Here is a 27,325-nt window from a genome sequence, read left to right on the forward strand (position 1 = left end):
AAAAAAAAAAAAGGGTTTAATTTCTCTGTTGAATCTGAATCAGATCCTTGCTGGGTAGAGTAATCTTGCTTGTAGGTTTTTGCCTTTCATAAGTTTAAATATGGCCTGCCACTCCCTTCTGGCTTGCTGAGTTTCTGCTGAAAGATCACCTGTTAAACTTATGGGGATTCCCTTCTATGTTATTTGTTTTTTTCCCTTGCTGCTTTTAATATTTTTTCTTTGTATTTAATTTTTGATAGTTTGATTAATATGTGTCTTGACGTTTTTCTCCTTGGATTTATCCTGTATAGGACTCTGCACTTCCTGGACTTGATTGACTATTTCCTTTCCCATATTAGGGAAATTTTCAACTGGAATCTCTTCAAATATTTTCTCAGTCCCTTTCTTTTTCTCTTCTTCTTTTGGGACCCCTATAATTCGAATGTTGGTATGTTTAATGTTGTCCCAGAGGTCTCTGAGACTGTCCTCTATTCTTTTCATTCTTTTTTCTTTATTCTGCTCTGCGGTAGTTATTTCCATTATTTTATCTTCCAGGTCACTTATCCGTTCTTCTGTCTCAGTTATTCTGCTATTGATTCCTTCTAGAGAATTTTAAATTTCATTTATTGTGTTGTTCATCACTGTTTGCTCTTTAGTTCTTCTAGGTCCTTGTTAAAAGTTTCTTGTATTTTCTCCATTCTATTTCCAAGATTTTGGATCATCTTACTATCATTACTCTGAATTCTTTTTTAGGTAGACTGCCTATTTCCTCTTCATTTGTTTGGTCTGGTGGGTTTTTACTTTGCTCCTTCATCTGCTGTGTGTTTCTCTGTCTTCTCATTTTGCTTAACTTACTGTGTTTGGGGTCTCCTTTTCGCAGGCTGCAGGTTCGTAGTTCCCGTTGTTTTTGGTGTCTGCCCCCAGTGGCTAAGGTTGATTTAGTGGGTTGTGTAGGCTTCCTGGTGGAGGGGACTGGTTCTTGTGTTCTGGTGGATGAGCCTGGATCTTGTCTTTCTGGTGGGCAGGACCGCATCTGGTGGTGTGTTTTGGGGGTGTCTGTAAACTTATTATGGTCTTAGGCAGCCTCTCTGCTAATGGGTGGGGTTTTGTTCCTGTCTTGCTAGTTGTTTGGCATAGGGTGTCCAGTACTGTAGCTTGCTGGTCATTGAGTGGACCTGGGTCTTGGCATTGAAATGGAGATCTCAGGTAGAGCTTTTGCTGATTGATATTACATGGGGCCAGGAGGTCTCTGGTGGTCTAGTGTCCTGAGCTCAGTCTCCCGTCTCAGAGGCACAGGCCTGACACTTGGCTGGAGCACCAAGACCCTGCCAGCCACACAGTCAGGTATGTGGGGAGTTTCTTGCCTTTTGGAAAGTCTGAGGTCTTCTGCCAACGTTCAGTAGGTGTTCTGCAGGAGTTGTTCCACATGTAGATGTATTTATGATGTATTTGTGGGGAGGAAGGTGATCTCCATGTCTTGGAGGAAGGTGATCTCCATGTCTTACTCCTCTGCCATCTTGAAGGTCTCTGGAAGTGTGTATTTAACACAGCCTTGAAAATAGGCTCCTGAACTTCCTAAGAAGCCAATAAAAATGCTGATTTTATTTATTTCACCCATCTAGTTTCCTCGGGGAGGAAGAAAGGCTTGAAAGTGGCATTGGTGCTCCTATGTGTTAAAGAACTAATTGCAAATCCAATTGTGTGTGAACCAGCACCACAGGTTCTGTTATCAACACAAGGAATCTCCTTACAGTTGTCACCCAATAAAGTTGTCAAAACATGCCAGCAGCCAGACCATGACCTCTACAAACAGCTGAGTCTGTAAGGTCATCCAGGATTTTCTCCATGCTCCTGAGGCCAGGTCTGCCCAGGTAGACTAGCTGCTACAGCAGGCCTTTGAGCAGGGGCCCAGTGTGCATGGTGAAGTGTGTGTAAGAGAAACAGAGAAATCATTCTGATTGCCCCTGAGGAAGCAGGAGTCATCCTTGCATCCCCCGCCATCCACAAGCTGCAGAGCCAGTCCTCTGTGGTCAGGCTGACATCTCCCGCTCAGAGGGTTTGGGTAGAGCTGATCCTACCCAAAGGGTGGGCATGCTTCCCAAACCAGGCCAATTGGAGAGCCCATCCACCTGGCCATAGTTGTCTACTTAGAGATGAGCCCCCAGCCAAGCAGAGTCCTTTCTGGAATGTTTGTCAGAGGTATGTGATAAAATATTATAATCTCTCTGGAATTTTAAGCTCTAAGGAGTGATGGAACTCTCAAGTGCCATCAAGGAGTGGGGGAAAGCGAGAAAAAGGGAGAAAGCGAGAGAATTGACAGACATTGTGTCTTTGTTATAGGCATAGATTCAACTGTACCTGTAGCCTGTACTTTGGACATCCCTGTTATGTGAGTAAATAAATTCCCCTTTTTGCTTAAGTTAATTTGAATTGGATTTCTGTTCTTATGACCAGAAGTCCAAACGAATACAATCAATCATTGGGTATTCTTATCTACCTTTTTCACATCTCCAAATATATTGACTTTCCTTCATCCCCACTGTAATACCTGTCTTAGTAACAGCCTCCCAACCCTGTAAGAATCAGGCCTTTTGATTGCTCTGGGGACATCCTCCTGCAAGTAATGAATCCCAAGTGATGACTTGCCCAGTCCAATGGATTTTGATGGGGAAGTCTTGGGGCAGCCTGACTTCAGTACACAATGGCTCTTTCTAGCACATTTCCTGGGGCATTTGGAGCCTTGTGACTTACAAAGTAAGGGCTGATGCAAAAAATATATATATATTATCTGTCTCCAATGACCCTCTGGTATTCAACATGGAGCTCCTGGAGTCTTTAGACTGTGTCCCTTTATTGCCCTGGGTCCAGTTTCACCTGCAAATCCTGACTATTGCAGGGAAAAATCTCTTAGGGACCAATTGTGTGTGAACCAGCACCACAGGTTCTGTTATCAACACAAGGAATCTCCTTACAGTTGTCACCCAATAAAGTTGTCAAAACATGCCAGCAGCCAGACCATGACCTCCTAGTAACCTAGCTATAGCACACCACTGATGGGTGGCCTGGGTGGTCCCAGACCCATCAGCACTTCAATGCATTACCAAAATAGATCCAGCTTTACAGCTTATTAATGGAAATTGATCTTCAACTGAAGATTTCATAGAAAGGGATTTAAATTATACATTGTCCAGCAAAACTTAATAAAAATTCCTCTCTAGATGTTGTTATTCTTTTCCTAGAATGACAAACATTGCCAGCATCCTCATCTCCCCCACTCATGGCCTGTAATACTTCTAAAGTGGTTCTTCAAGTGGGACCCAGGACGAACATCAGTATTAGCATCACCTGGCATCTTGTTACAAATGTTAAGTCCTGGGCCCTACCCTAGGCCTACTGAACCAGGAAGTCTGGAGTGGGGCCCAGCAATCCATGTTTTAACAAATCTTCCTGGCAACTCTGATGCTGGCTCAAGTTTGAGAACCAATGTCAAAACCACTGACCTAAGTGATTCAGCTACTGTATCAGTTTCCACACCCTGCCCAGCCACACAAAAGGCCAGAAGTGTTCATGAGGAGACCACCTATTGCTCCTCAAGCAAGCTCCTTGGTGGTCTCAACTCTGGCCTCAGATCATGTTTAGTGGCTTCAGTCCATGAAATAGGGGTAATTTTGCTACTAAGGTGCTCCTTCCCTATTATGACACTAGCATCTGGACTGAGGATGCACTGGCTCCTCTTGTCTCTGTTCCAGTGCCTCAAATACATCAGAGTATTCAAGGGTTGGGGGCAGGGTGGGGCTTACACCACCAGGCAAAACAGCATGAAATGGAATAAAAAAGTCTCCAAGGGAAGAAACACATGCAGCAACCCGAGTGGATTATAAAGCCACATTCATCTTTCAAAGTAAATAGCAATCAGTCCTGAGGAGCTAGGAGGCTTTCAAATAATGGCCAACATGTGTTGATATTGACAGTGACCCATAAATCTCAATTTCTCTGTGAGAACCTGTTAGGCATTTTAATTCCAAGCCATCGAATGAAAAGGAGAAAGATTTACCTCTGCCGTGGATCTGAGTGGAGCATCCTTGGAAATACAGCCCAACAGACATGGAGTTAAGCACTAATTGATGGCCTCCAACATGCTTCATAACACTCCATTACCCAGATGGGGAGCGTGACAGCTGAAACATGGAATAGCTGAGCCTGGGGTGAGCAGCCATCTAGGAAGGACAAAGGGCGCTGGGCTATCCGAACCTCCCCCAGCATGACTAATCGCTGTCACCACCATCAGAGCTCACACTGCCCTCACGTGTGCACTGGGGTGCTTTGGACCCTGTCAAGCTCTTTTTTGATGGTTATTTTGCTTCTTTCCTCAGCAGTTTTCTCATCATGCATGGTCCGTCCCAAGCCTGGTCTTCGTCCTCCAGGGGAGACAAGAGGCCTTTCTCCAACTCTCCAGTTTGTTGTCTCTGAGAGAGAGGCTAACTGGCTCTTACTCCCTGTTCTGCCATTTAAAGAAGGCATTTTAGTTACCATTTATTTCCTACTTGTTGGACACCCTGCTAAGTTTTTTGCATACATTATTTCATTTGATCTTTAATTATTTGGGACAGTAACTTGATCTCCGTAAGCCTCAGTTTCTTCATCTTTAAAATGGGGATGATAAGAGCATTCACCTCAAAGGGTTGCTGGAGGATGAAGCCCTGGCATGTGGGGAATCTGCCCACTCAGCCCTGCTTGCCCCTGCCTGTGCTGGGTTAGGTGCCCTGGGGCCACTCTGCTGAGAGATGGAATGCATCTCATTGCCTTTGCATTTCCAGCCCTCAGCACAGCATCTGGGGCAGAGCTGTGCTCAATAAACATGTGTGAAGTTAGGAGGGAAAGTAGGAATACTGGCCTTCGCTGGTGGTCCAGTAGTTACTAATCCACCTTCCAATGCAGGGGACGCAGGTTCGAACCCTGGGTGGGGAACTAAGATCCCACATGCATCAGGGCAACTAAGCCCGCGCGCTCTAGAGTCCATGTGCCACAACTAGAGAGCCCACGTGCCGCAACTACTGAGCCTGCGTGCTGCAACTAGAGAGAAGCCTGCATGCTGCAACAAAGAGCCCACGTGCTGCAACTAAGATGTGACGCAGCCATAAATAATAAATATTTAAAAAAATAAAAAAGAAAGTAGGAAGACTGCAAAGTGATCCACAGAAACTCCCAGTCCTGAGCTAAGAAGTTGGGGCTGGGGGAACCCCAAGTGGGGACGTAACAAAGAAGCGTTCACCCTGACTTGACGGGAAGAATGGAAGAGAGCTCAGAAACATTTTGTCAGAGAGAAAAGGAATTAAAGAGCTCCCAATTCTGAATCCAGGTGAGGGCAATGATTTATCCAAAGTCACACAGCCATTTGGTGACAAAGTTCAGGCCATAATTTGTGGTTGAAATTTACTAGTGTAGGCTGCATTTGATCCGCCACATTAGGAAATATATTACCTGTAACAGCCAGAGACCCAAGGAAGGCAGCCTTGAGGCACCTGCTAGGTCCTAATTCCCCTCTCTGGTGGTTACTTAGTGCCTTCTGCCGGCTGCCACCCCACGTCCTTCCCCTCGGGCTACTGAGGTCTGTTTTAAGGGCTCTCCTTGCCCTTCCATCTGGGCACTTGGTGAAAAGTGCATCAAGGCCAGGTGTGAGAGAGGTGCATGGGGAAAACACAGGCCTCGGAGTCAGGGAGCCCTCAGCTCAAATCTCACAGCATCCTTTCACTGGTTTGGATAAGACAGTTAAGCTGAATGAGCTCCAGTTTCTTCACAAGTAAAAGGAGAACAACAGTATACACTGTAGAGATTATAAATTATAAGAATTAAGGCAATTTAAGCCAAGTGCCTAGACATAGTAATGAGGCATATCCAGCTGGATTTGAGGCAAAGAACTGTGTCTTCCTCCTTACATTTCTTCCCGTCTCCTGGTACCTCCAGTGCTAGTACGCTGCCTTATGTCTAGTAGTAGGTGCCCAATTACTAGTTCACCAAGTAAATGAGGAGCTATTTTGTGTTCTTCAGAACTTTGCTTCTCAAAGTGTGTTTTGGTGACCAGCCGCAATGGCACGACCCGAACGCTTGTTAGAAACAAGATCTTGGAGCCCATCCCAGATGTACTGAAACATAACATTCACTTTATCAAGCTTCTCAGGCAATTCATATGCACATTAAAGTTTGAGAAACTCTGCTTTAACAAGCATCATCTGAACCTGGGGGAAGTTTAAAACTCCTATGAAAGTCATGAGCTTTGTAGGGAATTTATAGGCAAGACAACAACACAAACATGATATACATCCCCTTTTCCCACTCTCGCTGGTCTGGAAGTGGGTTCCTGGTTCCATGGAAACCTAAAGGACTCAGAATCACTTCTGTAAGATCCATAATAGGGACAGAGCCAGCTTTTCTGTGCATGTGTGTTTTCCAGAGTAGACTGTGGTCTGAAGAGCACTTCCCCCTTGCAAATGGATAGCTGTATCACAGCCGTAGAGCGCAGCCTCTTACCAAGAGCCCCAAGTGGCTTCAGAGTCCCCATGCTTTTAGACGGGGAAGGAAGTAGACCTAAACATCCTGCACTTCTGGGATGTTTCTTCCATTATCTCCAGCAGGGATCTGGGATTTGCCAGATGAAGTGACTTAAAACTCATTTACTTTAAAAAAGTGTATGTTGCTTAGTCCTTTGTTGAAGAGGTGTATAATCAATGGTCACTTGCCACGTGCCTGCTCCGTGCCAGGCCCTGCAGGTCCTGGGGATACAATGGTGACTACCTTGTCCCTGCTCCTGAGGTGTTCCTAGTCCAGTGGGGAGAGAGATGTGCGGCAGGTAATTAGAGAGCAAAGAGAGGTCCGCAGGAGGCCTGGGAGCGTGGGCTCATATATATATGAGAGAAAGAAAGAGAAGAGAGAGATACATATATTTGTTATTCATATATACACATGTATATGGAGAGACAGAGACAGAGAGAAATCAAACAGTTCTGCAACACACACACATATAAATATGCATAGAAAGAGATAAAGTAAATATGCTAAAATGTTAATAGTTATTGAATCTATCTGGAGGGAATATGGTAATTCTTTTTTTTAAACATATTTATTGGAGTATAATCGCTTTACAATGGTGTGTTAGTTTCTGCTGTATAACAAAGTAAATCAGCTATGTGTATACATATATCCCCATATCTCCTCCCTCTTGCATCTCCCTCCCACCCTCCCTATTTTCACTCCTCTAGGTGGTCACAAAGCAGTGAGCTGATCTCCCTGTGCTATGTGGCTGCTTCTCACTGTAATTCTTTGTGCTATCCTTTCAACCTTTTCTATACTGGGACATTTTGGTAATAAAAAGTGGGGGAAACAATGGGAGTATTCAGTGACTCAGGTGAGTATTATAATGGAGGATGACTTAGTAAATAGTAGGTTCTTACAAAGATTATTTTATGGCCGGCAATGCATAGCTGCATTACATAATTCCACATACATATATGATCCCATTTCATCCTCAGAACAACCCTGTGGGGTCTCTAATAATAACCCCATTCACTACTGAAAAGCAGAGGCCTAGAGATCACGGTGATTTGCTCAAGGCTACCTGTGGGTAACTGACATAGCTAGGACTGAGACTAGGTTTTTAGACTCCAAATCCAGTTCTCTTTCACCCAGTCTCCCTCACGAGTCTATAGTTTATTTTCCCAAAGAGGAGCCCTGGTGTTTATCTTCCCAGTCCCTCGCTGTCCTCGGGCTGGCGATCGTCCTCTCCTTCTGGGTCTGCAGGGGGTGGAGGGAGGGTGGGTGGCAGGCACCCAGGAGAGGATGGCAGCCGACCTTGGCTGAGGCCAGGGTGAGTCTAGGCAATGGCCTGGCTGGGGACAGCTTGCCTGTGTGGGACAGTCGTCTCCCCAAGCCAGAGAGAGCACCGTGTGGGCTCACAGTGAGCATCTCCCTTGAGCGTGATCCTGCCTCAGGTGCTGTGCCAGAGGGTGAGTTTTATCACTTACCCTCACCAGGAGCCAAATAAACTGGCTCTCTTGGCCTCCTGCCAGTTATCGCTCCTGCTGCCAGAAAGTCTTCATCATGCTGTTCAGAGGGCCAAGCCCCTCCCCCACTAGCTGCCAGCTGGCTCCTGTGCACCTCAGTGGGCCAGAGCTTCCTGCACCCACACAGCTAAAGCCCCCTGTTTAGGCCTGGTTTGGGGGGTGCAGATTTATACTCACTTTCCAATCTCAGGTATACGTATAAGCCTCTTTTTTCTAACTCTGAAGCACCACCACCCCAGGGAGTTGTTGAAGCTCAGACAGAGCCATGATATACCTGTGGTGTCCCCAGGGTCCCCAGTGCCTGGCCCAGGACCCAGGTCTGAGCAGGATCTTCAGAGGTTTGCTGGATGTCATGGGCTGAATTGTGTTCCCTGCCCCCACCCCCAAATTCATATGTGAGGTCCTAAACCTCAGTATCTCAGAATGTGACTGTCTTTAGAGATTGGGTCTTCAAAGAAGTAATTAAGTTAAAATGAGGTCCTTAGAGTGGGCCCTACTCCAATGTGACTGGTGTCCTTATAAGAAGATGAGGACAAAGACATGTGCAGAGGGAAGATCATGTGAAGATAAGGAAAGATAGCCATGTGCAAGCCAAGCAGAGAAGGCTCAGAAGAAACCAGCCCTGCCAACACCTTGATCTTTGACTTCTCACCTCCAGAATTGCAAGAAAATTCATCTCTTTCGTTTGAGCCACCAGTCTGTGGTCTTGTGTTATGGCAGCCCCAGCAAATGAATATACTGATGAAAGTTGGATGTGGTAGAGTCCTAACACAAGACCTGCACAGAGCTGGCGTGTGGCTAGATCTGTGAGTGGTCCCAGGCCCTGGCACCATCCTCCAAGTGTGGACTCCCCTGCATGAATTGGTCATCTGGATGTCTCCTGGTGTGAGTCGACGGTGGAGCCCCACCCTCCCTCCTGAGTCTCCTCTCCAGCTCTTCCTGCTTTGACATCACTCATCCTGATCACAAATCTCAGGGACAGGAGTCTCTCTGTGTGGCGTGAAGGTGGTGGCCAGGGCATGACAGTAACACACCAAGAGGACCTAGTCATGAAACAGTGGCAAGACCTCATGAGAGGAGATTTCTCAGGTGCTGTTTTTCTGATGTCATCAAGCCCCCTGTGGAGGGTCCAGCTCAGCTTGTGAAAACAGCCCTGTTCCTACAGGATTCTTGGATGAAGAAAAATGCTCTAACCTTTTCAAAGCATCCTTGGTTGCCTTACATTGGCCCAGAATTTTCAGGCTTGATATCATGAGGCCTCTTCTTTTTTTTGGTCTGCCTGGATTTGTGCTTACATCTTGTTTCTGAGGGGCAGTGATGGAGTCTGAGACACAAGGGAATCAGGACTTTGTCCAAGGATGGGTTTTCTCCTGGGCCATTGAGAGGTAGACATCACTCACAGTGGGTAAGGTGAGTGCCAACTTCTAGTTAGAAGTGGCCAGGCCCAGAGAGGCTCAGAGTATGTCCTAGGATCCCCTGGCACTGAGTAACATCCAAGGTGGGAAACCTCTGAAAGCCAATGTACCCATGGCTCTGAAGGGCCACCAGCATCACCAGAAATAAGCACCAGTGAGAAACGCAGGGACCCTGGGAGCCTTCCCTGCCACTTCCTTTCTCTGAGCCACAATTTTCCCTGTAAAGTGGTGATAATGATGCTTATCACAGAGGAGGGTCGCATGGATTAAGTGAAATAAATAGGCAAAGCATTTGGCACATCTGAAAGTTCTTAAAAATAATAGTTACTATTATTTCATACTTCTTGGTTCTACTCAAAGCAACGTAAACATCAAATGTATATTTTTTATTGTTAGTACTCTATCCAAAAATGGATGTGTGTCTGGCCCACTATAAAATAGCCTTGAGACCAAAGGTCTAATGGTCATTTACTGCTTGGCTTGCTCTTACAGAATCGTGCCTTTGTCCTGCTGTTGTTTGGGAATCTTTGAATGGCTCAAGGCAACTGAGTTGCACTAGGCTTGAGGCAGGGGGCAATGTTTCATGTTTAAAGTGGATAGAACTTTGCGTTCATATTTCTCTCTACCGTTAACTAACGGTTAAATAGCTGACACCAGATGAGGTAGCTGTGGAAGGTCTCAGGGTACCACGATGCCTCTCAATGAGCTCTCTTGACACTCAGGATATCAGTGCTGGAAGGGATACTACTGGTGAGAAATCGGAGGCGCAGGAGGTAAAGGCAGCCACCTAAGGCTGTTCGGCTAGGGTGGAGGTATTGAGAGATGTCAAAGACATTACCCAGGTTTCTTGGTATGTGAGAAAATGAAAACAAACACAACAGCAACAAAAAGGAGCCTCGCTGGCGGCCAGACCACGATGTTCCCAGCTGAACATAGACAACGCCCACAAAACAGAAACAATGTGCTACAAGGACCCTTTGCGGATACATTTGCAACAGGACAGAAAGGAGGCCACTCTGAATCCATAAAATGTGACTAAACATTCCCTGCTTCCAACTAACAAGGAGAGACTGTTGCTCCTGTACCAATGCCAGCTCTAGTTCTGCCTGTTGGAACGTTATTGATTAAATTAAGCAATAATGAGTTCACAATAATGATCTAGTATTTAGATACTAGATCACTGAATGGCCCCCTTCCCCTTTGACAGAATCCCATCCAGATTTGCCCCTGCTTCCCCAACCCTTCCTTAGTTTCATCTGTCACAAGCCCAAATTTTCTAAGAAGTCCCTCTCAACTCCTCATGCAGGGATGCCCCTGGGTTTCTCTGGAGTGCGTCTTCTGTTGCTGCAGTAAGCCAAATAATCCTAACTTTCATTTGACTCCAAGTGTGTTCCTAGTGGCCTCTGGCTGGTGAACCTTTACATCTGTAAAATGGGCATAATGATACCTGCCCAGTATTCTTTACAGGGATATTATGAGAATCAAGTGATATCACGTAGGTAGGAATAAGTTTTTAAAGTTGAAATTGCTATAGGTTTATAAACGAGTGTGACGTGGAATTTGCAAATGGTTCTCTTTTCAGACTTAGAAGAAGGTACTTTTTAAATGAAAGGTTCCTATTCAAGCTTCTAGTATGTGTTCCGGCCTCAGTTTCATTGGTGTAAATCCCTCCTACCATTTAGTGTTAGGAATAGCAGTTAACAAGTAAATTTCAAATAGAGTTGCCCATGGGCTGGAGCCCTCCTGGGAGGAAGATCTGAGTGTTTGTGGGCACCAGCCAGGTGCGGTTGCAGAGCCTGTAACTTCCGAGTGCCAGCCCTGCCTTTTCCTGCTGATAGCGTCGCTTTCTATCAGGGAGTGGCTAGGGTTTCAGCCAGGCTGTGAGGGGAAGCCATCCACCAAGCAGGAAAGGCAGCCAAGAGCCAAGTCCCTCCCTTTTTCAAACACCAACCTCAGTGGTGGCCCCACTGCCTCCAGGGTGAGGGCCAAACTCATTAGCATGGCCTTTGATGCCCTTACCTCTGGCCACTTCTTTTTTTGTGCCCTCCTCTGAGCTACAGCAAACGTCTCAGGGATTCCCAGTTTCATTTTCTGTTTTCAAGCCTCCAAGACTGGCTCATGCTTTTCCTTCTGCTTGCTACATCCTTCCACTTCTCCTTCAAGGCTCAACTCAAATATCACTTCCTCTATAAAGCCTTCTCTGCTAACCTCTCCTGCCTCAGGGCCTTGAGATGTTTTGTACCTAATTGTGCACTTATCATACTGTGTTGAAATTATGCCTCTTCCAATCTCTAATCTACACACATACACACACACACACACACACACACAGAGCTGTAGGGGGCCCCAGTCTTGGTCAATTGGGAAACTCCTTGATGAATGGTAGTGTGCTTTTTCATTTTTGTGTCCTTAGGAACATGTTTTCGTACAAACCATGGAGCCTGGTACACAGTAGGTGGTTAATAAATGCTATAATTTGCTGGTGTTGATCTTGTTATATTTCAGTATAAAGAAGTTTTCACTATTTTGGTTTGTCTTGGGATAAGGAAGCTGGAACATTTGTCACTGGAAAGTTTTTCTCAGTCACAGAAAGGCCAGTCCTAGTCAACTGTGAATCACAGGCTCTGCCCAGCTCTTGGTAATGCCCAGCTCATACGAAAAGAATTTGCTGGATCCTATTTTCAGGCCTGCCAAGGCATGCTTTACTGTGTGTGGTTAATTCATTATTGCAACTAGTATTTTTCTACCAATTACAAGTAAATCTCAGCTTGGGAATTTTTTTTTTTTTTTCCAATTCAAGAACCACTTTCTTTTCAGCATGACCATGTTTTATTTTGGAGGAATAAATTGTCACAAATATCTAGGGGTTTTTTATTATTTGGGAGATGGCTACCCCTGAGGGAGGTCAATATTCAGGATCAATAGACATTGATATCTCTCCCCTTCCCCCCTCCAGGAGACTGAGAAATGAACGCCAGGTTTGCCCTGGAAGCTTGTATTGTTTCTGAGGGAAGAGCCTTAAACCTGAAAACCAGGAGACCTGCGTTCAAGTCAAGTTAATGTTTTGCCATTAACTGTCTATTTTTGTTTTTCTATTGGTTCTCAAGGTGTACTCCCCGCACTTGAAGCAGCACTTGGGAACTCTAGAAATGCAAATTCCTGGGTCTACCCCAGGCCCACTGAGTTAGAAACTTGCAGATGGGACCCAGAAATCTGATTTTAATAAGATTTATTTATTTAACAAATTTAATAGAATTTATTTATTTTATAAATAAATGAGATTTAATAAAATCTTATTTTAATAAGTTTCTCATACACACTAAAGTTCGAGAACCTCTGACTAGTCAAATCCCTTTGTTTTATCATTTTGATGTGAATTTTTAAATTATTCAAATCATAAAGCAAAACACTATATACATAGTACAACATTACATAAAATTTGGAAGAGACAAAAATTTAGATATAAACTCAACTGAAGTCTGAATATGTTTGTACATTTTCTTCTAGTAGTTTTTTTTTCCTTAAATATATGTTTTCATGGAGTTGTAATCACAAGACACACACAGTTAGGTATACTACTTTTGTCCCACTTAGCCTTGGAACGAAAATACTATTCAGTGTTGCCACCTTTATATGGACATAAGAACTATTTTAATGCCACAACATGCCATCTAAAAGCTGTTAAAATCTACTTTACCAGGCCCCTGAAGGTGAACCTGTATATATGGAGGAGAAAATGCTGGGGACAAAGAGGCCTCCCCTTCAATACACTTGATCTTCACTTTACTTCTTCCTACCCCTCCCCTCAAATCCCATGGTGGAAATATCGAAACGATGAGTGTTTCTGGAAATAGAGTCATAAGCAGAGAGGAGAGTGACGTTAACCAATAGTCATGAGTTTTCCAGAGTCATCCAGAAACTTGGTTTTCCCCATACCTGAATCCTCTCCTGAAACCCTGGAAGCAGCTAAGGCGTCACTGCGCTACCTTGTGGCAATGCCTACGAATTACACCTTCTCTTGCGAAGCATAGCTGCACCCTGAATCTTCCAGTGTGGGAATGACTCGAGTTTGTCTCCTTGCCCTAAGCTAGGTGCCTGATTGTCAGCAGTTGGGTGCACCTGCTGTCTACCTTAACATAGCAACCCCACTCCCTGCAGGACTGGCTGGGCTCTGACCCATTTTTCTAGTTTTCACCTTGGGGCTGAAGTCTGGCCATGATCCTCAGCTTGTTTGGCAGGGGTCCAGATGTTTTGCCTGCTCCCGGCCAGCCCCCTTCCCTAGTGGGCTGGACTCTGATCCCTGGCTGACAGGGCCCCACTCTAAAATGAACACTCTCCTGGGAACCAGTGTACGGCCACCCTTCTGGCCATGAGAATTGCTGGGCCCCATGGATATCAGGCGCACACCCCAGGCTGAGGTCAAGGTGGTCACATCCCCTTGGAGACTGTAACTGGGACTGCTCAGCTGTGTCTTGTGGACCATACCTAAAATCGGGCAAGCCTCTGGCCCAGCCCTGCCTCTCCTTCCCTTCTCCCTGCTGACTCGCCTGCAAGGACGCAGCATGCCTTGTAGCATTGTGGCAGCTGGTGTGGAAAACAGGGCGGCAAGAATGTGGTGGTGGGGATCTTGCTCACCTGGCCCACAATTAAATATGGGTTCAGGTCCTGGGTCCCTTGTGAAAGGCAAGCAGGGTGGGAGATAGGCTGATGTCCTCTCACTTCAGGCTTGTCCTCTCTGGGTACGATGCCCTCAGGAGGGCTCCAGAATGGCTCAGCCATAGGGCCAGGAAGTATGGCAGCGGGTGGGAGGGTCTCTAGCAGAGAGCATGTAGAATTTCATGAGAATTCTGGGGCTGGCTTTCTGCTGATTCTGCTTTCATGTACTCGCCCAGGTGAATGAGTTCCATCTCTGGATACTACCTCAAGTAGTACTCATGAACCACCTTCCCTGCAGTTGTGGAGGCCTGTTAGGAATTTTCAGGTCCTGCTGGGGCTGTACTTCTGGGCTTGGCTAAGCCCATGAGGATGGTGGGAGGTGGCCCCTCTAGGGACAACAAATCCAGGACCAATCTAACTGCAGCTTACCAGGTTTTTTAAAAAAAACTTTTTCTTTCTTTCACATTTAAACACTTAAAACACATACACACACATTCTCTCTCTCTCTTTCTCTCTCTCTCTTTCTCTCTCTCTCTCTCTCTCTCTCCATGGCCTTAATACTCTTTATAGATCTTTACATATATTTCAAATCCCTAGCAATATACATGAATGTAGTCTTATCATAGTTGTGATTCAATATGTAGGTTATTTAGTCCTCTTTTTCTCCCCCACTTTATTGCCTTTAAAATTTCCTCATACTTATTTTCTAAAAGCTACAAGACCAGTTGTTATGTAACCTTTTAGAGGTCACAGGTCCCTTTGATAATTTGCCAGAAGTTATGACTTCTCTCCTACCCTCAAATGCACATTCATACAGCCTTGGGTACTATCCTAAGAGGCATCCAGCCTCTCTGAAACCCATCCCTGGGCTAGGCTAAGAACACTTGTATTGCACTATGAGTGCCTAAGGGTCAGCATTAAGCCTTTTATTTCTGAATCTCATCATCATTGTTCCCAAAAGTTCCTAGAACTTCTAGTAGTAGGTATTCAAAACAATGCTTGTTTAAAGGAGGAATTAGTAATACCTGGACCCTCCATCCTTGATGGTTTATTGTTGGGCATCCAAGTTGTTTTCAGTTTATTGCAGTTGTGATGTAGTATTGCTATCAACTCCTTCCTATTTTTTTTTTTCTTCTTCTCCTTCCTGGAAGGCCTGTTTTTGGAAGGTGTTTGGACTTGGAAAACATGTGTACTTTATTGGCTCTCTGCCTTTGCTTATGCACAAGGAACGCCTCCTTCACTTTTGTCCAGATTCCATCCTGCAAGACTCGGCTCAAATGCTGCTTCCTCCCAGAAGCCTTTCCTCTACGTACTTGGAAGTAAACTCTTCTCCATCTCTACCTGCACCTTGTCTTAGTCAACTCAGGCTGTTGTAACAAATTACAATAGACTGGGTGGCTTGTAACCAACAGAAATTTTTCTCACAGTTCTGGAGGCTGGAAGTCTGAGATCAGGGTGCCAGCATGTTGGGGTTCTGGTGAAAACCCTCTTCCAGGTTTCCTCACATGGTGAACAGAGAGTGAGTGAGCTCTTTGGGGTCCCTTTTATAAAGACACTAATCCCATTCATGAGGGCTCCACCCTCATGACTGAATCACCACCCAAGTCCCCACCTCCTAAGATGCCATGCTATTGAGGGTTAGGATTTCAACATATGAATTTTGGGGGGACAGAAACACTCCATTGCACTCCTCTCCAGTGGTACTCAGCATATTTTATGGTTTAGTTGAAAAAATTTTATATATACATCTTATCTCCTTTATTAGACTCAGTGGTATACCTTATATATTTGAAACCCAGAATGGATCATTTTAATACCACTTTGCTCTATAAGACAAAGCTATTTTCAGTTATATGCATGCAAAAATCAGCAATAATTACTATTTTCTTGATTTGTTATTTAGTTTTAAAGCAATGAACAATTTATAAAAGAAGAATACATTTCCACTTTAAAGATACGCAAGTGCATTAAAGATATTTCCTGGAAGAAACAAAATTTTTACTTACCAAACAAAATATTATACTTCACAGTTCACTGTAAAATTTGTTTTACGTTTTAAACACAAAACTCTTAAGTGGTCACACGGGATAGGAGAATTGAAGTTCTCGGGTTCTGTATCTTTGTCTTTATAATCACTATGCTATCATTTTAAATTTCAAATCTGCTGTTTAAATGCAAGAACAGGCAATAAGTACCACGGGATTTGGAGACATGAGATGACCAAAGTGAGCTGGGAGGATTCTGAACCATTAGACACTTGCAATGAGCACATGTCACAGTCCACGAGTATCAGGGGCCAACTGCAAAACTGGGAGGTCTCTAAATTGACATCAATAGAGAACATTTATTCAAGGAGAAGTAATATAAAACTGTGATTATTTGAAGTTTACATATATATTAATAAAACTCAACAGTAACCACAGCAGTTGTTTACAAATTTGACCAAAAAACTATTTTGAGGGGGAGGGGCTTTAGTTTTATCACTGGCATTATATAGAATTGTGATGATGAAAGGAAGACCAACTTTTAGTAAGTTCTATTATTATTTTGCATTCTCTATGGATGATGGCCCTCTTATTGCTGCTGGCAGTGCAGGCAGTTCCCATCTCCCTACCCTTACCCGATTCGACAGTAAGCTCATGGAGAGCAGGGGCTACTGTGCAGTCTGCAGTTGTACAGTGTCTGCTGCACAAATACAGCAGTTCTGAGTGTGGGCCTTGGCAGGACCTCTGAGGATGTCCTCCCTTTTCCTATATGTGAGGCCAGTTTTCTTCATGTACTCTGGACAAAGCAACATATCACAACAGATTCAATACAGAAACAGATGAAAAAATCCAGCTGCTTCAATTAAACCAGACATTACAAAATTAGCAAAATTTCTTTGTGAACCAATGTCACTCTTCTGACTCACTTTTTTTGTTGTTGTTTGGAAAATACGAGTTATTCCTCATAATATCATGTTACATATGTTAGCATGTGATGACTTTGTTATTTTTAAAAGCATTAAAATTAAAAAAATTTTCTCAGTTTTAGTCTCTAATATGGTAAATATTGATACCTGTGTTCCAAGTAAAAAAGAGCTCTTTGGGGGATCTCCCTGGTGGTCCAGTAGGTAAGACTCCACGTTCCCATTGCAGGGGGCCTGGGTCCTATCCCTGGTCAGGGAACTAGATCCCACATGCATGCTGCAACTAAGAGTTCTCATGCCACAACTAAGAAGCCTGCATGCCGCAACAAAGATCCCGCATGCCTCAACTAAGACCTGGCGCAGCCAAAATACATAAGTAAAATAAATAATATTAAAAAAAAAGAGCTCTTCGGAATTCTGAATAATTTTGGAGAATGTAATGGTGTCCTGGGACCAGGAAGTTTGAGAACTGTTGTATTAAAAGCACTGCCTTATATATGGCAGATGCCTATGCACACTTACTTGTTAAATGAATAAGTGACTGACGGCTGGGCTTCAGTTGCTTCTAGGATGTGGACTCTGTGGCTGGAATTGCAGGGAGGGGGCAAGCACCTTAGGCAGTGGTCGTGGATACCGCTGGAAGGTGGGGCTGCCAGGGTCTAGGAGTAGCAGCTACCATTTAAGCAGTATTGATCCTCCTGGCCACACCAGTGGGGTGGACTGGGCCTCAGGCAGGGTGGTCTGGGGATGAGAACGATGGTAGCTCTGTGTCCTGGGGTCTTCAGGAGGCTCACCATATCTTGTTTCCCTTGGTGCTGGTAGGCAGGAATTATTCAAATAGTCCTCTCCTGTGAGAGGAACCCAGCAGAATGTATTTCTAGGGATCTCTGGCTGTTAAACCACTGGGTGTGAGCACAACGGCCAGAAACCTGTAGCCTTAGGCAGACAGATCAACCTCTAGGTGCCTCTCGTGGCTCTGCCCTGAGCAATCATGGGACCTCCAGCAAGTCAATTTTCTGCTGGCTGACTCAACCACAAGGTGAGGGTGGGATAAAACATTTGCACAGTGTCTGGCATATACAGGGTGCACAATATATTAGTCGGTCCATTAGCAATGTCATTAATAATAATAAAAGGTAAGCTGGGAGGATTGGGGTTAAGGAGGAAGGGTCCTATGGGAGTTCCTCCTGGCCCCTGACTAGTGACAGTTGAAGCTTGGTACAGACCAAGTGTTCTCCACCTTGGCACTACTGACACTTCGTCCTGAATAATTCACTGCTGTGGGGCTGTTCTGTCCATTGTAGGATGTTTAGCAGCGTCCCTGGCTTCTACCCCCTATAAGCCAACAGCACTCTCTCCCCAGTTGTGGCAACCAAAATCTCCCCTGGGGGGCAGTTTGGAAAACTATCCTACAAGGTATAGATACTCAACCTTTTAGGGCTCTACTGTGGGATGCTTGCCTCCTTGCAATGCCCCCCGCGGATGTCCCACCAGCCTCATGCACACAGATCTGGCTCACTCCCTGCAGAAGAAATTCTGCCATGACATTCTGCTCTCAAAGGAACAAGAGGCCTCCTGGCTCTGATCCTTTCCCTTGAAGAACCTTCCTGCTAATAGTGGCCACTTCCCTCAGCTTTTGGACAAACCAGGACCCTGGGAAAGCAGTAGCTGACCAGCACAGGATTTGTTGAGGGAAATGTGGACGATACTCAGCAACCCATCCTGCCTTTTATCCTTCACCTAGACTCTAATGGCTTCCAACCCCCAAGTCTCTACTGAAACATCGACTGGGCCAATCGGTAGCAGAATGGATAAACCAAGGGTGGTATATTCATACGATGAAATGCTACAGTGAACAGAATGATGAGTCACACCTCATGCAAATGCATGGTTGAATCTCACCAACATAACGTTTAGTGAAAGAAGCCAGAAGCAAAAGAGCATATACTGTATGTGTCCATTATCGAAAAGCTTCCCCCCAAAGCTAAATAATCTATGTTAAGGCTCAAGAGGTATGCAAGGGAGGTTTCTGGGATGCTGGCTCAGATTGTGAAAATTCATTGAGCACTTACGATATAGGCACTCCTTTAGATATATGTTATACTTCAGTAAAAAATTAACAAAAACAACATTCTGGGCCAAAGGGCAGGAAAGGCCCTTCACCAATATCCCTGTGAACACGGAATAAAAATCATCAGCAATTCTGCCCGATGGCTCTAAATTATTATCATTTTTAGACTCAGCTTGATAAGTGAGATGATGTATGCAAAATAATTAACCTTGTGGTTGACACACAAATTGCTCAGTGAATGGTAATAATTAATACTGCTAATAAGTTATTAACTGACCTCGTATACAAAATAATAATTAAACATAAAGAACAGCCTTTTCTCTTAAAGGAGAAAAAAATGTTCTGGAATTTTCAGGCAATCTTTGGGTAGTAAGTTCCTAATTCTTTTTGGAGCTCCCTCCAAGCAGTCTTTGAGGAAAGAAAAGTCTAAGCCTCTACCTTAGAGTTTCTAGGTCCTGACCAGTAACCAGCACAAAAACAAAGTCCCAAAGGCCAGTCTCATTTGCCCAAAGTGTTCAGTTCACTTCATATCCATCATTTATTGATCCAATGCACTGCTTAGCCAGGAACCTGGAATCCACCTACCTGATCAAGCATTTGGATCTCTTTGGGCATCAACCTAGTGTGTGAATTTACAGACCAAACAGGTGTGACTGCTGTTGAATTCCTCAGTCTCAGAGTAAAACTTTGGCAGAAAAAGTGAAGTCTAGAAAATGTGCAATGATAGCTCTGTTTTCAACCTGACTGGAAAGAGGATTCTACAAATTCCTCTCTTCTGAGAGAGCCAGCAATTAGACAACCCTCAGCAAGATGAAGCATTTCATTGCAAGCTGTTCTCCTCAACTGCAAATTAGATGCCAAATTAACTCTCAGGAAGATCTGAAACTCTTTCAGATTATTTGCCACCAAAGAAGTCTTATCCTGACTATTTCTTAATAGGATATGCGAGAGACTTCATTGCTAGTTGCAAGCGCTTTGAGAAGACTTCTACTCCCAGAGTGGCTTCCTGCCTACAAACAGCTACACATCCTTGTGACCTTCGATGCCACTAACAGAACACCTCGTATGCTGTGAAGCAAGTTCTGTTCCACATAGCCAAGAACACTTGGATTCATTGTGACGTACATTTAAAAAAGAAAATCCATGCCCATTTCCAGAGAAAAGGCAGGCTCTTACCTAGTCCCAGGCTTTGTCCATGGGCACTTGATTGGATAAAGATGCACAAAACCAAGAAAACAGAGACACACAGGGAATTTTCCATTTCTCCTGTCTCACCCGGACCAAGGTCTTCTTGCTAATTTCTGAAGCTAAAGAGAGCAGATTGCCTATTGATACTTTGTTAGAGAAGACTGCCCATTAATAATTAACCTTTTAAACATGTTTTCTAGTGTTCAGACACTTTCCTTCCTACACTGAACCCAAATCTAACTCTATCTCATACAAAAAAAAGGTTGATTTACAAAAGTATTTTTTATCCTGATACATTTTGAAAATAAAATATCTTGTCATGTACTCTTACCTTCTTGGGCCAAGGTCACAGTTCTAAATTAATCAATTTAAAGTTAATGTGTTGTGTTTGGAAGTTCTGTCAAAGGTCAGGAGTAGGTGACTTCCACATGGTTGCCTAAGTCTCTCTCTGGCAGTATGCAAAGGGAATGCAGGCTCCTGGCAGTGGTATTTCAAATTGCAGGCTAAACCCCAAGAGAAAGGAAAGGACTCTGCTATGTGGAGAGCCCCCAGGTGGTCTGTTTTCTATTGAGTTTAGCAAAATTGATGGTGCCTGTGGTCAAAGAGTGATGGGCAACATTTCTATAGCTGAAAGGGGCAGAAAACCTCTATCCTCAGTCTAAGAAGGAGCTGATGGAGGAGCAAAGATGCAGAACTGGATGCCTTTGCTGGGGGCCCCATTGAAAGATGGCCCTAGAGTAAACACACTCTTTCCTCCTCTGTGTTAATGGATGCTCTAACTGGGTAGAGGACTGAGAAGTAAGGCCACTTGGCAAAACCAGACAGGGGAAATTCAGGTGTGGCTCTTGTAATATTCCTTGGGTTTCTAGTTTTATTTAAACTTTATTCATTTTTCAAACTTTTAAAAAATATCTATTATATTCCAGGCACTGCTCTAGGTACTTGAGATATGCAAGTGAAGAGAACAGACAAAGATTCCAGTCCTTGTGGAGCTTATGTACCACAGGAGATGGGAGGAGTCAGATAACAGGCAATAGACATAATAAATAAGAGATTTATGTAGATTGGTAGAATGTAATCAGAGCTATGGAAAAAGGAAAAGTATGGCTGAGTTAAGGGGGTTGGGGAAGGTAGTGATTTTAAATAGAATGGTCAAGGTGAGCCTTGTTGGGAAGCTGAACTTTGAGCAAGGGTTTGAGGGAGTTGCCCCTGTGGACATGTTGAGGAGAGCATCAGGTAGCCAGAACAGCCAGTGCAAAGGCCCTGAGGTAGGAGCATGCCTGGAATGTTCCAGGAACAGCAAGGAGGCCAGTGATTAGGGAGACATTATTAAAAGGACTTTGGCTTTTATAGTATGAGACACGGGGAACCATTCTGAGCAGAAGAGTGATATGATTTGTATAATATTTGTAAAAGATCATTTTAGTTTGCAAGACTAGGAGCAAATTATGAGCAAACAAGGGTGCAAGTGGGTAGATCTGCTAAGAGGCTATTACAGTGATCCAGCAAGAGGTGATGGTGCCTTGGTTCAGCACAGTAACAGTGGAATTGGGGACTGATGGATGGGTGGTGGATATATTTTGAAGGTAGATACAACAGGATTTCCTGACTACTGGGATGCAGAGAAAGAGAGGAGTTGAAGATGACTTCAAGGACTTTGGCTTGAGCAAATGGGACAATGGTGTTGCTAGCAGCTGAGATAGGAAAGGATGTGAGTGGAGCAGGTTTGGTGATGGAAAATCAAAAATTCAGTTTTGCCCAGGTGGAGTCTGAGATGCCTCTTAGACATCCAAGTGGAAATGTTGGGTAGGCAGTTAGATAACTTGGTGATCATTGCCCGGATGAAACGAACTGATAGGACCTTCTGAAACCACCGGCAGTTTGGACAGACTGATCCTAGGCCAGAGCTTAACTCTGTAGTGTCTTGTGGCTGCACCAGCTTCCAGAGGACTATACCTTGGAGACCATCTAGTCAAATGCATGATTTCTGAGCAGAGGTTTCTGTGCTGGCTTCTTGGCTGGCTCCATCCTACCTGCATAGTTAAGCAGGATCTGAAGGTTCCACTTTACTTATTTCCCAGAAAGTTGGAACCTAAAATCAGCTGACTATCTACCTGGCTCCTCTCCCCTGGGTCTACCTCATCTCTTATCCTTTGGGTACTGCCAGGCACCAACTCCACCCCCGGCCTCACTCTACAGATTAACTCACCAAGAAACCACTGAATCCAAGTGCCTCTGGGATCCTGGGTCTATTATCAACTAGCTGGCAAAATGTTATTTAACCTTAATGAGTTCCATCTCCTCACCTGTAAAATAAGAGAACATGGGCGGGAGATAATACTTTGAGGTATCAACAATATATTTCTCCCAACCTCTTCCCTCACCCTCTCCCTTCCACTTAAGAAGAGTAAAGTAGAGAGAAGACTATCAACCTTTTGTCTTCCTGAAACTTAGGACCTAGAGTAAGTGAATTCTAACCAACAATGGCAAGCAAAAGGCTAAAAATGTTTCAAAGGGATGTGAAGGGAGAAAGAGTACCCCTACCATCCCATCACTAGAAAGAGAGTCTCTTGGGCTTTGTAAGTGGGTGGGGAGAGAGGGAGATTTGTCTATGAGGGCAGAGGGGACAGTCCCTTGCTTCCAGAAAGTGGTAAGAACCCAAAGAAAAAATGGCTGTGTGTCAGCAGGGGGACAAAAGATGTCCCTGTGCCTGCCATGGGGTGTGAGTAGCAGTAAGCCTCTGGTGCCAACAGGTCATGAAGATGGGGAGGAGTGGCCCCTTAGTGGTCACCTATGTGGTCTGATGTCAGATGATCAGGTGCTTACCCCTAACCCCATTTCTGGGTATTGTGTCAGATCCAGAACTGTGGGTGGGGCGGGGGAAGAAAGAATCTAGGAGGGCCTAAATAATAGGAGTTTGGGGTCATAACTCAGGTGGGTTACAGAAAATAAAGGTATTTCTTCCACATCAGAATTTGCGGACTGAGATTCACACTTCTACAAACACAGGTATGTCATTAGTATTACGGATTTATATGTGAAGTGCCCAGCCAAGTGCCTGGTTCATAGTAGAGGTTCAGTAAATTACAGTGACTTATTTTGAGGCAGTATGCTTAGTGGTCAAGAGTCCAGGCTTTGGAATCAGACAGATCTAAGTTAAGGTCCCTGGCTTATCACTTCCTGACTGGGTGACCTAGGGCAAGACATTAGTGTTCTGAGCTTTAGATTTTTCCATCTGTGTAGTGGGACTAAGTATATCTACCTGATCAGATTAAAGGAGATAATGTAAAGAGGTAAGCCCTTAGCAATCCTGCCAAGCAGGAAATAATAAATGGCAGCTATTCTTACCATTTTTATTGTTTTTAATTCATGTAGGGGGTCCAGGAGGTAGATAACAGCACGATCACAGGATTAAAATTTAGTGGAAAATTAAAAGGGGAGGAAAACAGAAGGGTCTGGATCAGTGGTTCCAAAATCTGATTGAGGGTTGGAATCAGAGTCAGCCTGAGAGCTCAGGAAAAGAATTATAGGCTCTTCCCATGAACAAGTGAATGAGAACTTCCAGAGCTGGAGCCTGGACAACCTTAATTTTAAGCAAACTCTTCAGATTATTCTTGGTCACCCAAAGTTTGAGAACCATTTCCTCAGGGTGGGGCTTGAGACATCTGTTGGGGCACAAGAAGAAAATAATAGATCTTTCTGATTTTTCTTGTATCACCTGCTCTAGGCTGAATGTTTGTGTCCCCCACAAATTAGTATATGAAACCTAGCCCCCAGGGTGATGGTAAATGGATAGGGCATTTGGTAGGTGATGAGATCATGATGGCAGAGGCCTCATGAATGGGATCAGTGTCCATATGAAATGAACCCCGGACAGTTCCCTTGCCCCTTCCTCCATGTGACGTTACAATGAGAATACGGCCATCTGTAAGGCCTTCATCAGACACCAAATCTGCTGGTGCCTTGATCTTGGACTTCCCAGCCTCCAGAACTGTGAGAAATAAATTTCTGTTGTTTATAAGCCACCCAGTCTATGGTATTCTATTATAGCCTCCCAAACCAACTAAGATATCACCTTTGAAAATTTTGTGTATATATATTGCTTATATTTATACTGTATCACTTGTACACAGTACTATGTAAGGTATTAGTGCTATATACTTTATAAACAGATAAATATCCATGTATTTTGGAGGGCACTCAAAATTTTTTTCAAACTGACAAAAGTGCTTCATTAAAAATGTGTGAAGGCTCTGCCGTAGAGGGATGCAATGGCCCCCAGGCCTTTGGGACCTGATTATAATGTAGTTGACCCCATCAATACACTGGAATCAGTAGATCCATTAGTGGGATCTTTAGTCATTTCCACACCCCAGAAAGCCCAGCAGTTGATGGAGGACACTTCATTTCCCATGGCCTGATCCCATGGAGCCTGAAGCCTCCAGCAAGTTATCAGCATTGTACATAGTGGTAGGGCCCAGTGCTTTCTCTTGTCTGCAATCCTCAATCTAAAATAATAATGGTCTTATAGTTAGATCCTTAAAAATTGCCCTGTACTTGCTTCCTTTTAATTTGAAGAGCTTCTTGAAGAAATAGAGATTTCAAGAGGCTGGATTTTAATGACCTGAACGTAACCTTTCCTTTTAGTGTAATGGCGTTAAGAAAGTTAATCAGAAGAAAAAATATTTTACATAGATAAAGAGAGCAAGAGGAGGGAGAAGGCGTGGGATGAAGGTGAAAATCTCTCATGATGGGAGACACAGGGCTTTATATTCAAAATCAGATTTTCTTGCTTTCATCATCAGATGCTGGGGATACCTGAGAATTGTAGCCTTTTGGCAGAATTCCGAGGAAAGAATAATTGAAACAGTACGTTTTGGATTGGTACTATTATTTCCCTCATTTTACAGTTGAGATTCAAGAGATTAAGAACTAGAACAAAACCGTATTTTATCAGTAAAAGGCTGAGGGAGAGGAAATCAAGGCCACCTGAATCCAGGGTCAGTTTTCTAAACCATATGCCCTCAATCCCTGGCTTTCCTCAGGCCTGCACTGAGCTTGCTTTCTTCATTCTTATTCCACTTCCAAAATGAAATTTATAAAGTTTGTAGGATCACGTCATTGGAAAATGACTACCCTCTCCTACACCTGCTTGGGGCCAGGCTGCCACCAGGAAAATGACCAAGCTTTTATGGGGCACAGATCGATCTGTGTGGACATTCTTGTACTACGTGGGAATGAAACTGAGCAGGACCCTGTGGGGCTCCTGGACATGAAAGCCTTTCTGTGTCCCCCATTCCTTGTTTGTAGGGAACAGGCTCCAGCCTCCATGACCTTCCCTGAGTTGCAAAGGGCAGGTTCGAACAGTTGCTAATCAGGGAAGGGAGGGGATGCAGAGACAAGGGAGGAGCAGTCAAGGAACAATAGTGCAGCCTTGGGGCCAGGTCATGGTTCCACCTCAAGGGATACACATAACAATATCTTTAAGCTCTTTATAGAACTAACCCCCCTCCCCCCACTCAATGGAAGATGTAGCATTCTTCATTCCAGAGAAGACCACCTGAGAGGCCAGATTAAAGGAACCAGAGAAGTTCATCAAGAGATTATCTGAGACCAGATTAAAGGAGTGCAGGCCCCTCACACACCCTAATTGATCAGCAACCTCGCACTTGAACTATTGCTATAAAACTCCTCACCAAAACCTCCCAGGTCGGGGACACACAGTTTTCAAGGGCAGGAGCCTGCTGTGTCCACCTTTGCTTGCCAAAGCAATAAAGCTATTCTTTTCTACTTTACCCAAAACTCTGTCTCCGAGATTCGATTCAGCACTGGTGCACAGAGGCCGCATTTTTGGCAACAAAAACAGGTAGGGACACTTCTTTGAGCTGGCTTGGAACATGTCCTTATTTGAAAAAGGGTTGGCCTGGAGTCTAACCTTTTCCTTATCTGTTTCCTTATCTGTTTTTTAAGACAAGTAAACAAATGAAAGGTGAACACAAGATTGCAGATGATGTTTTAGATTATTTGAAAGAATGTTTCAAGCATTTCAAGCAGGTATTTATTCATCCAAGATCATCATGCCTGAATTGATTAACCTTTTCAGATTAACCTCTGCATGGGGTCTGCCTCTGACTAGTTGTGTGACCTTGTGTAAATAATGTAACTGCTCTTTGCCTCAGTTTTCTCATCTGTAAAATGGAAGTGTGAGGATGAAATGTTATTACATGGAATGTGCTTGGCACAATCAGAGCTCATTTGATTTTTGTAACAGATGAGACAAAAATTAGTTCCTCCATTTTACAAGTGAGAAAACTGAGACTCTGAGATTCCTTGTCTGAGGCCACATGTCTAATCTATGTAGATTGGATCTAAGGACTTCTGGGTCCCTGTAAACTCTGATACTCTCTCATTCCCAGAGTCTAAAGTGAAGAGCTAGGGAGCAAAGAGATGAGAACTCATTTTACACTTATTTTTATGTTTCCTGATCTGTGCTGGCCCTTTTATTCTCCCCATCAGAATTACAGCTGCCGGTTTGTGGAACAATGAAAGAACAAACAAACAAAACCACAGCTATCTTTTTTGTGACTGGATACTCTGGAACCAATATGCATTTTATGAGTTTAGTAGTTCCAGTAGAATGGAAAACCTTTTTCCTCTGTTTGCATTATGCTTGGAAGCAAAAAGAAGTAAAGATTTAAGTTGGTTTTGAACAGCTAGACAGACATAGACCATTGCTGGCTCCTTCAAGTTTGACAAGGGTTTTCTCCTCTGTGGGAAAGAGGGTGGGCATAGTAGACTCTGTGCCAGCATCCTACAGCTGCTTCGGGTGTTGGTTGGGCTTGATGAGGGGTGCTCATGCTGGGCTCCTAAGGGAGACCAACCGAGCTATGAACTGAATTGGCTGATTGCAGTAAACTAAGGGCACAGTTTGGGAAGGTGAGCCATTAGCATGGCAGCTCTCTTTCTCTGGGTCCCAGTGCTTCTGACAATGGGATAGCCAGAGGCACTGTCCTTATTCCCAGCATCAGGCAGGACTGGGGCACCACTTAGA

The 27,325-nt window shown here is 44.2% G+C and overlaps 1 protein-coding gene across 1 annotated transcript in view; it reads right to left on the reverse strand.

Annotated features, from left to right (window-relative positions):
- Positions 1 to 27,325, reverse strand: part of LIPC (lipase C, hepatic type) — a 174,484-nt gene that overhangs the window by 135,536 nt on the left and 11,623 nt on the right. The window contains exons 2-3 of the mRNA XM_024761422.1: positions 22,484 to 22,580; positions 20,263 to 20,393 (exon numbers count right to left, since the gene is read on the reverse strand). Coding sequence (XP_024617190.1) covers positions 20,263 to 20,347 — 85 coding nt within the window. The 5' untranslated portion in view covers positions 20,348 to 20,393; positions 22,484 to 22,580. The remainder of the gene's footprint in view (positions 1 to 20,262; positions 20,394 to 22,483; positions 22,581 to 27,325) is intronic.

The sequence above is a fragment of the Neophocaena asiaeorientalis genome, unplaced genomic scaffold (assembly GCF_003031525.2).
Source record: "Neophocaena asiaeorientalis asiaeorientalis breed wild unplaced genomic scaffold, Neophocaena_asiaeorientalis_V1.1 scaffold2, whole genome shotgun sequence".
In the NCBI taxonomy this organism is placed as follows: Eukaryota; Metazoa; Chordata; class Mammalia; order Artiodactyla; family Phocoenidae; genus Neophocaena; species Neophocaena asiaeorientalis.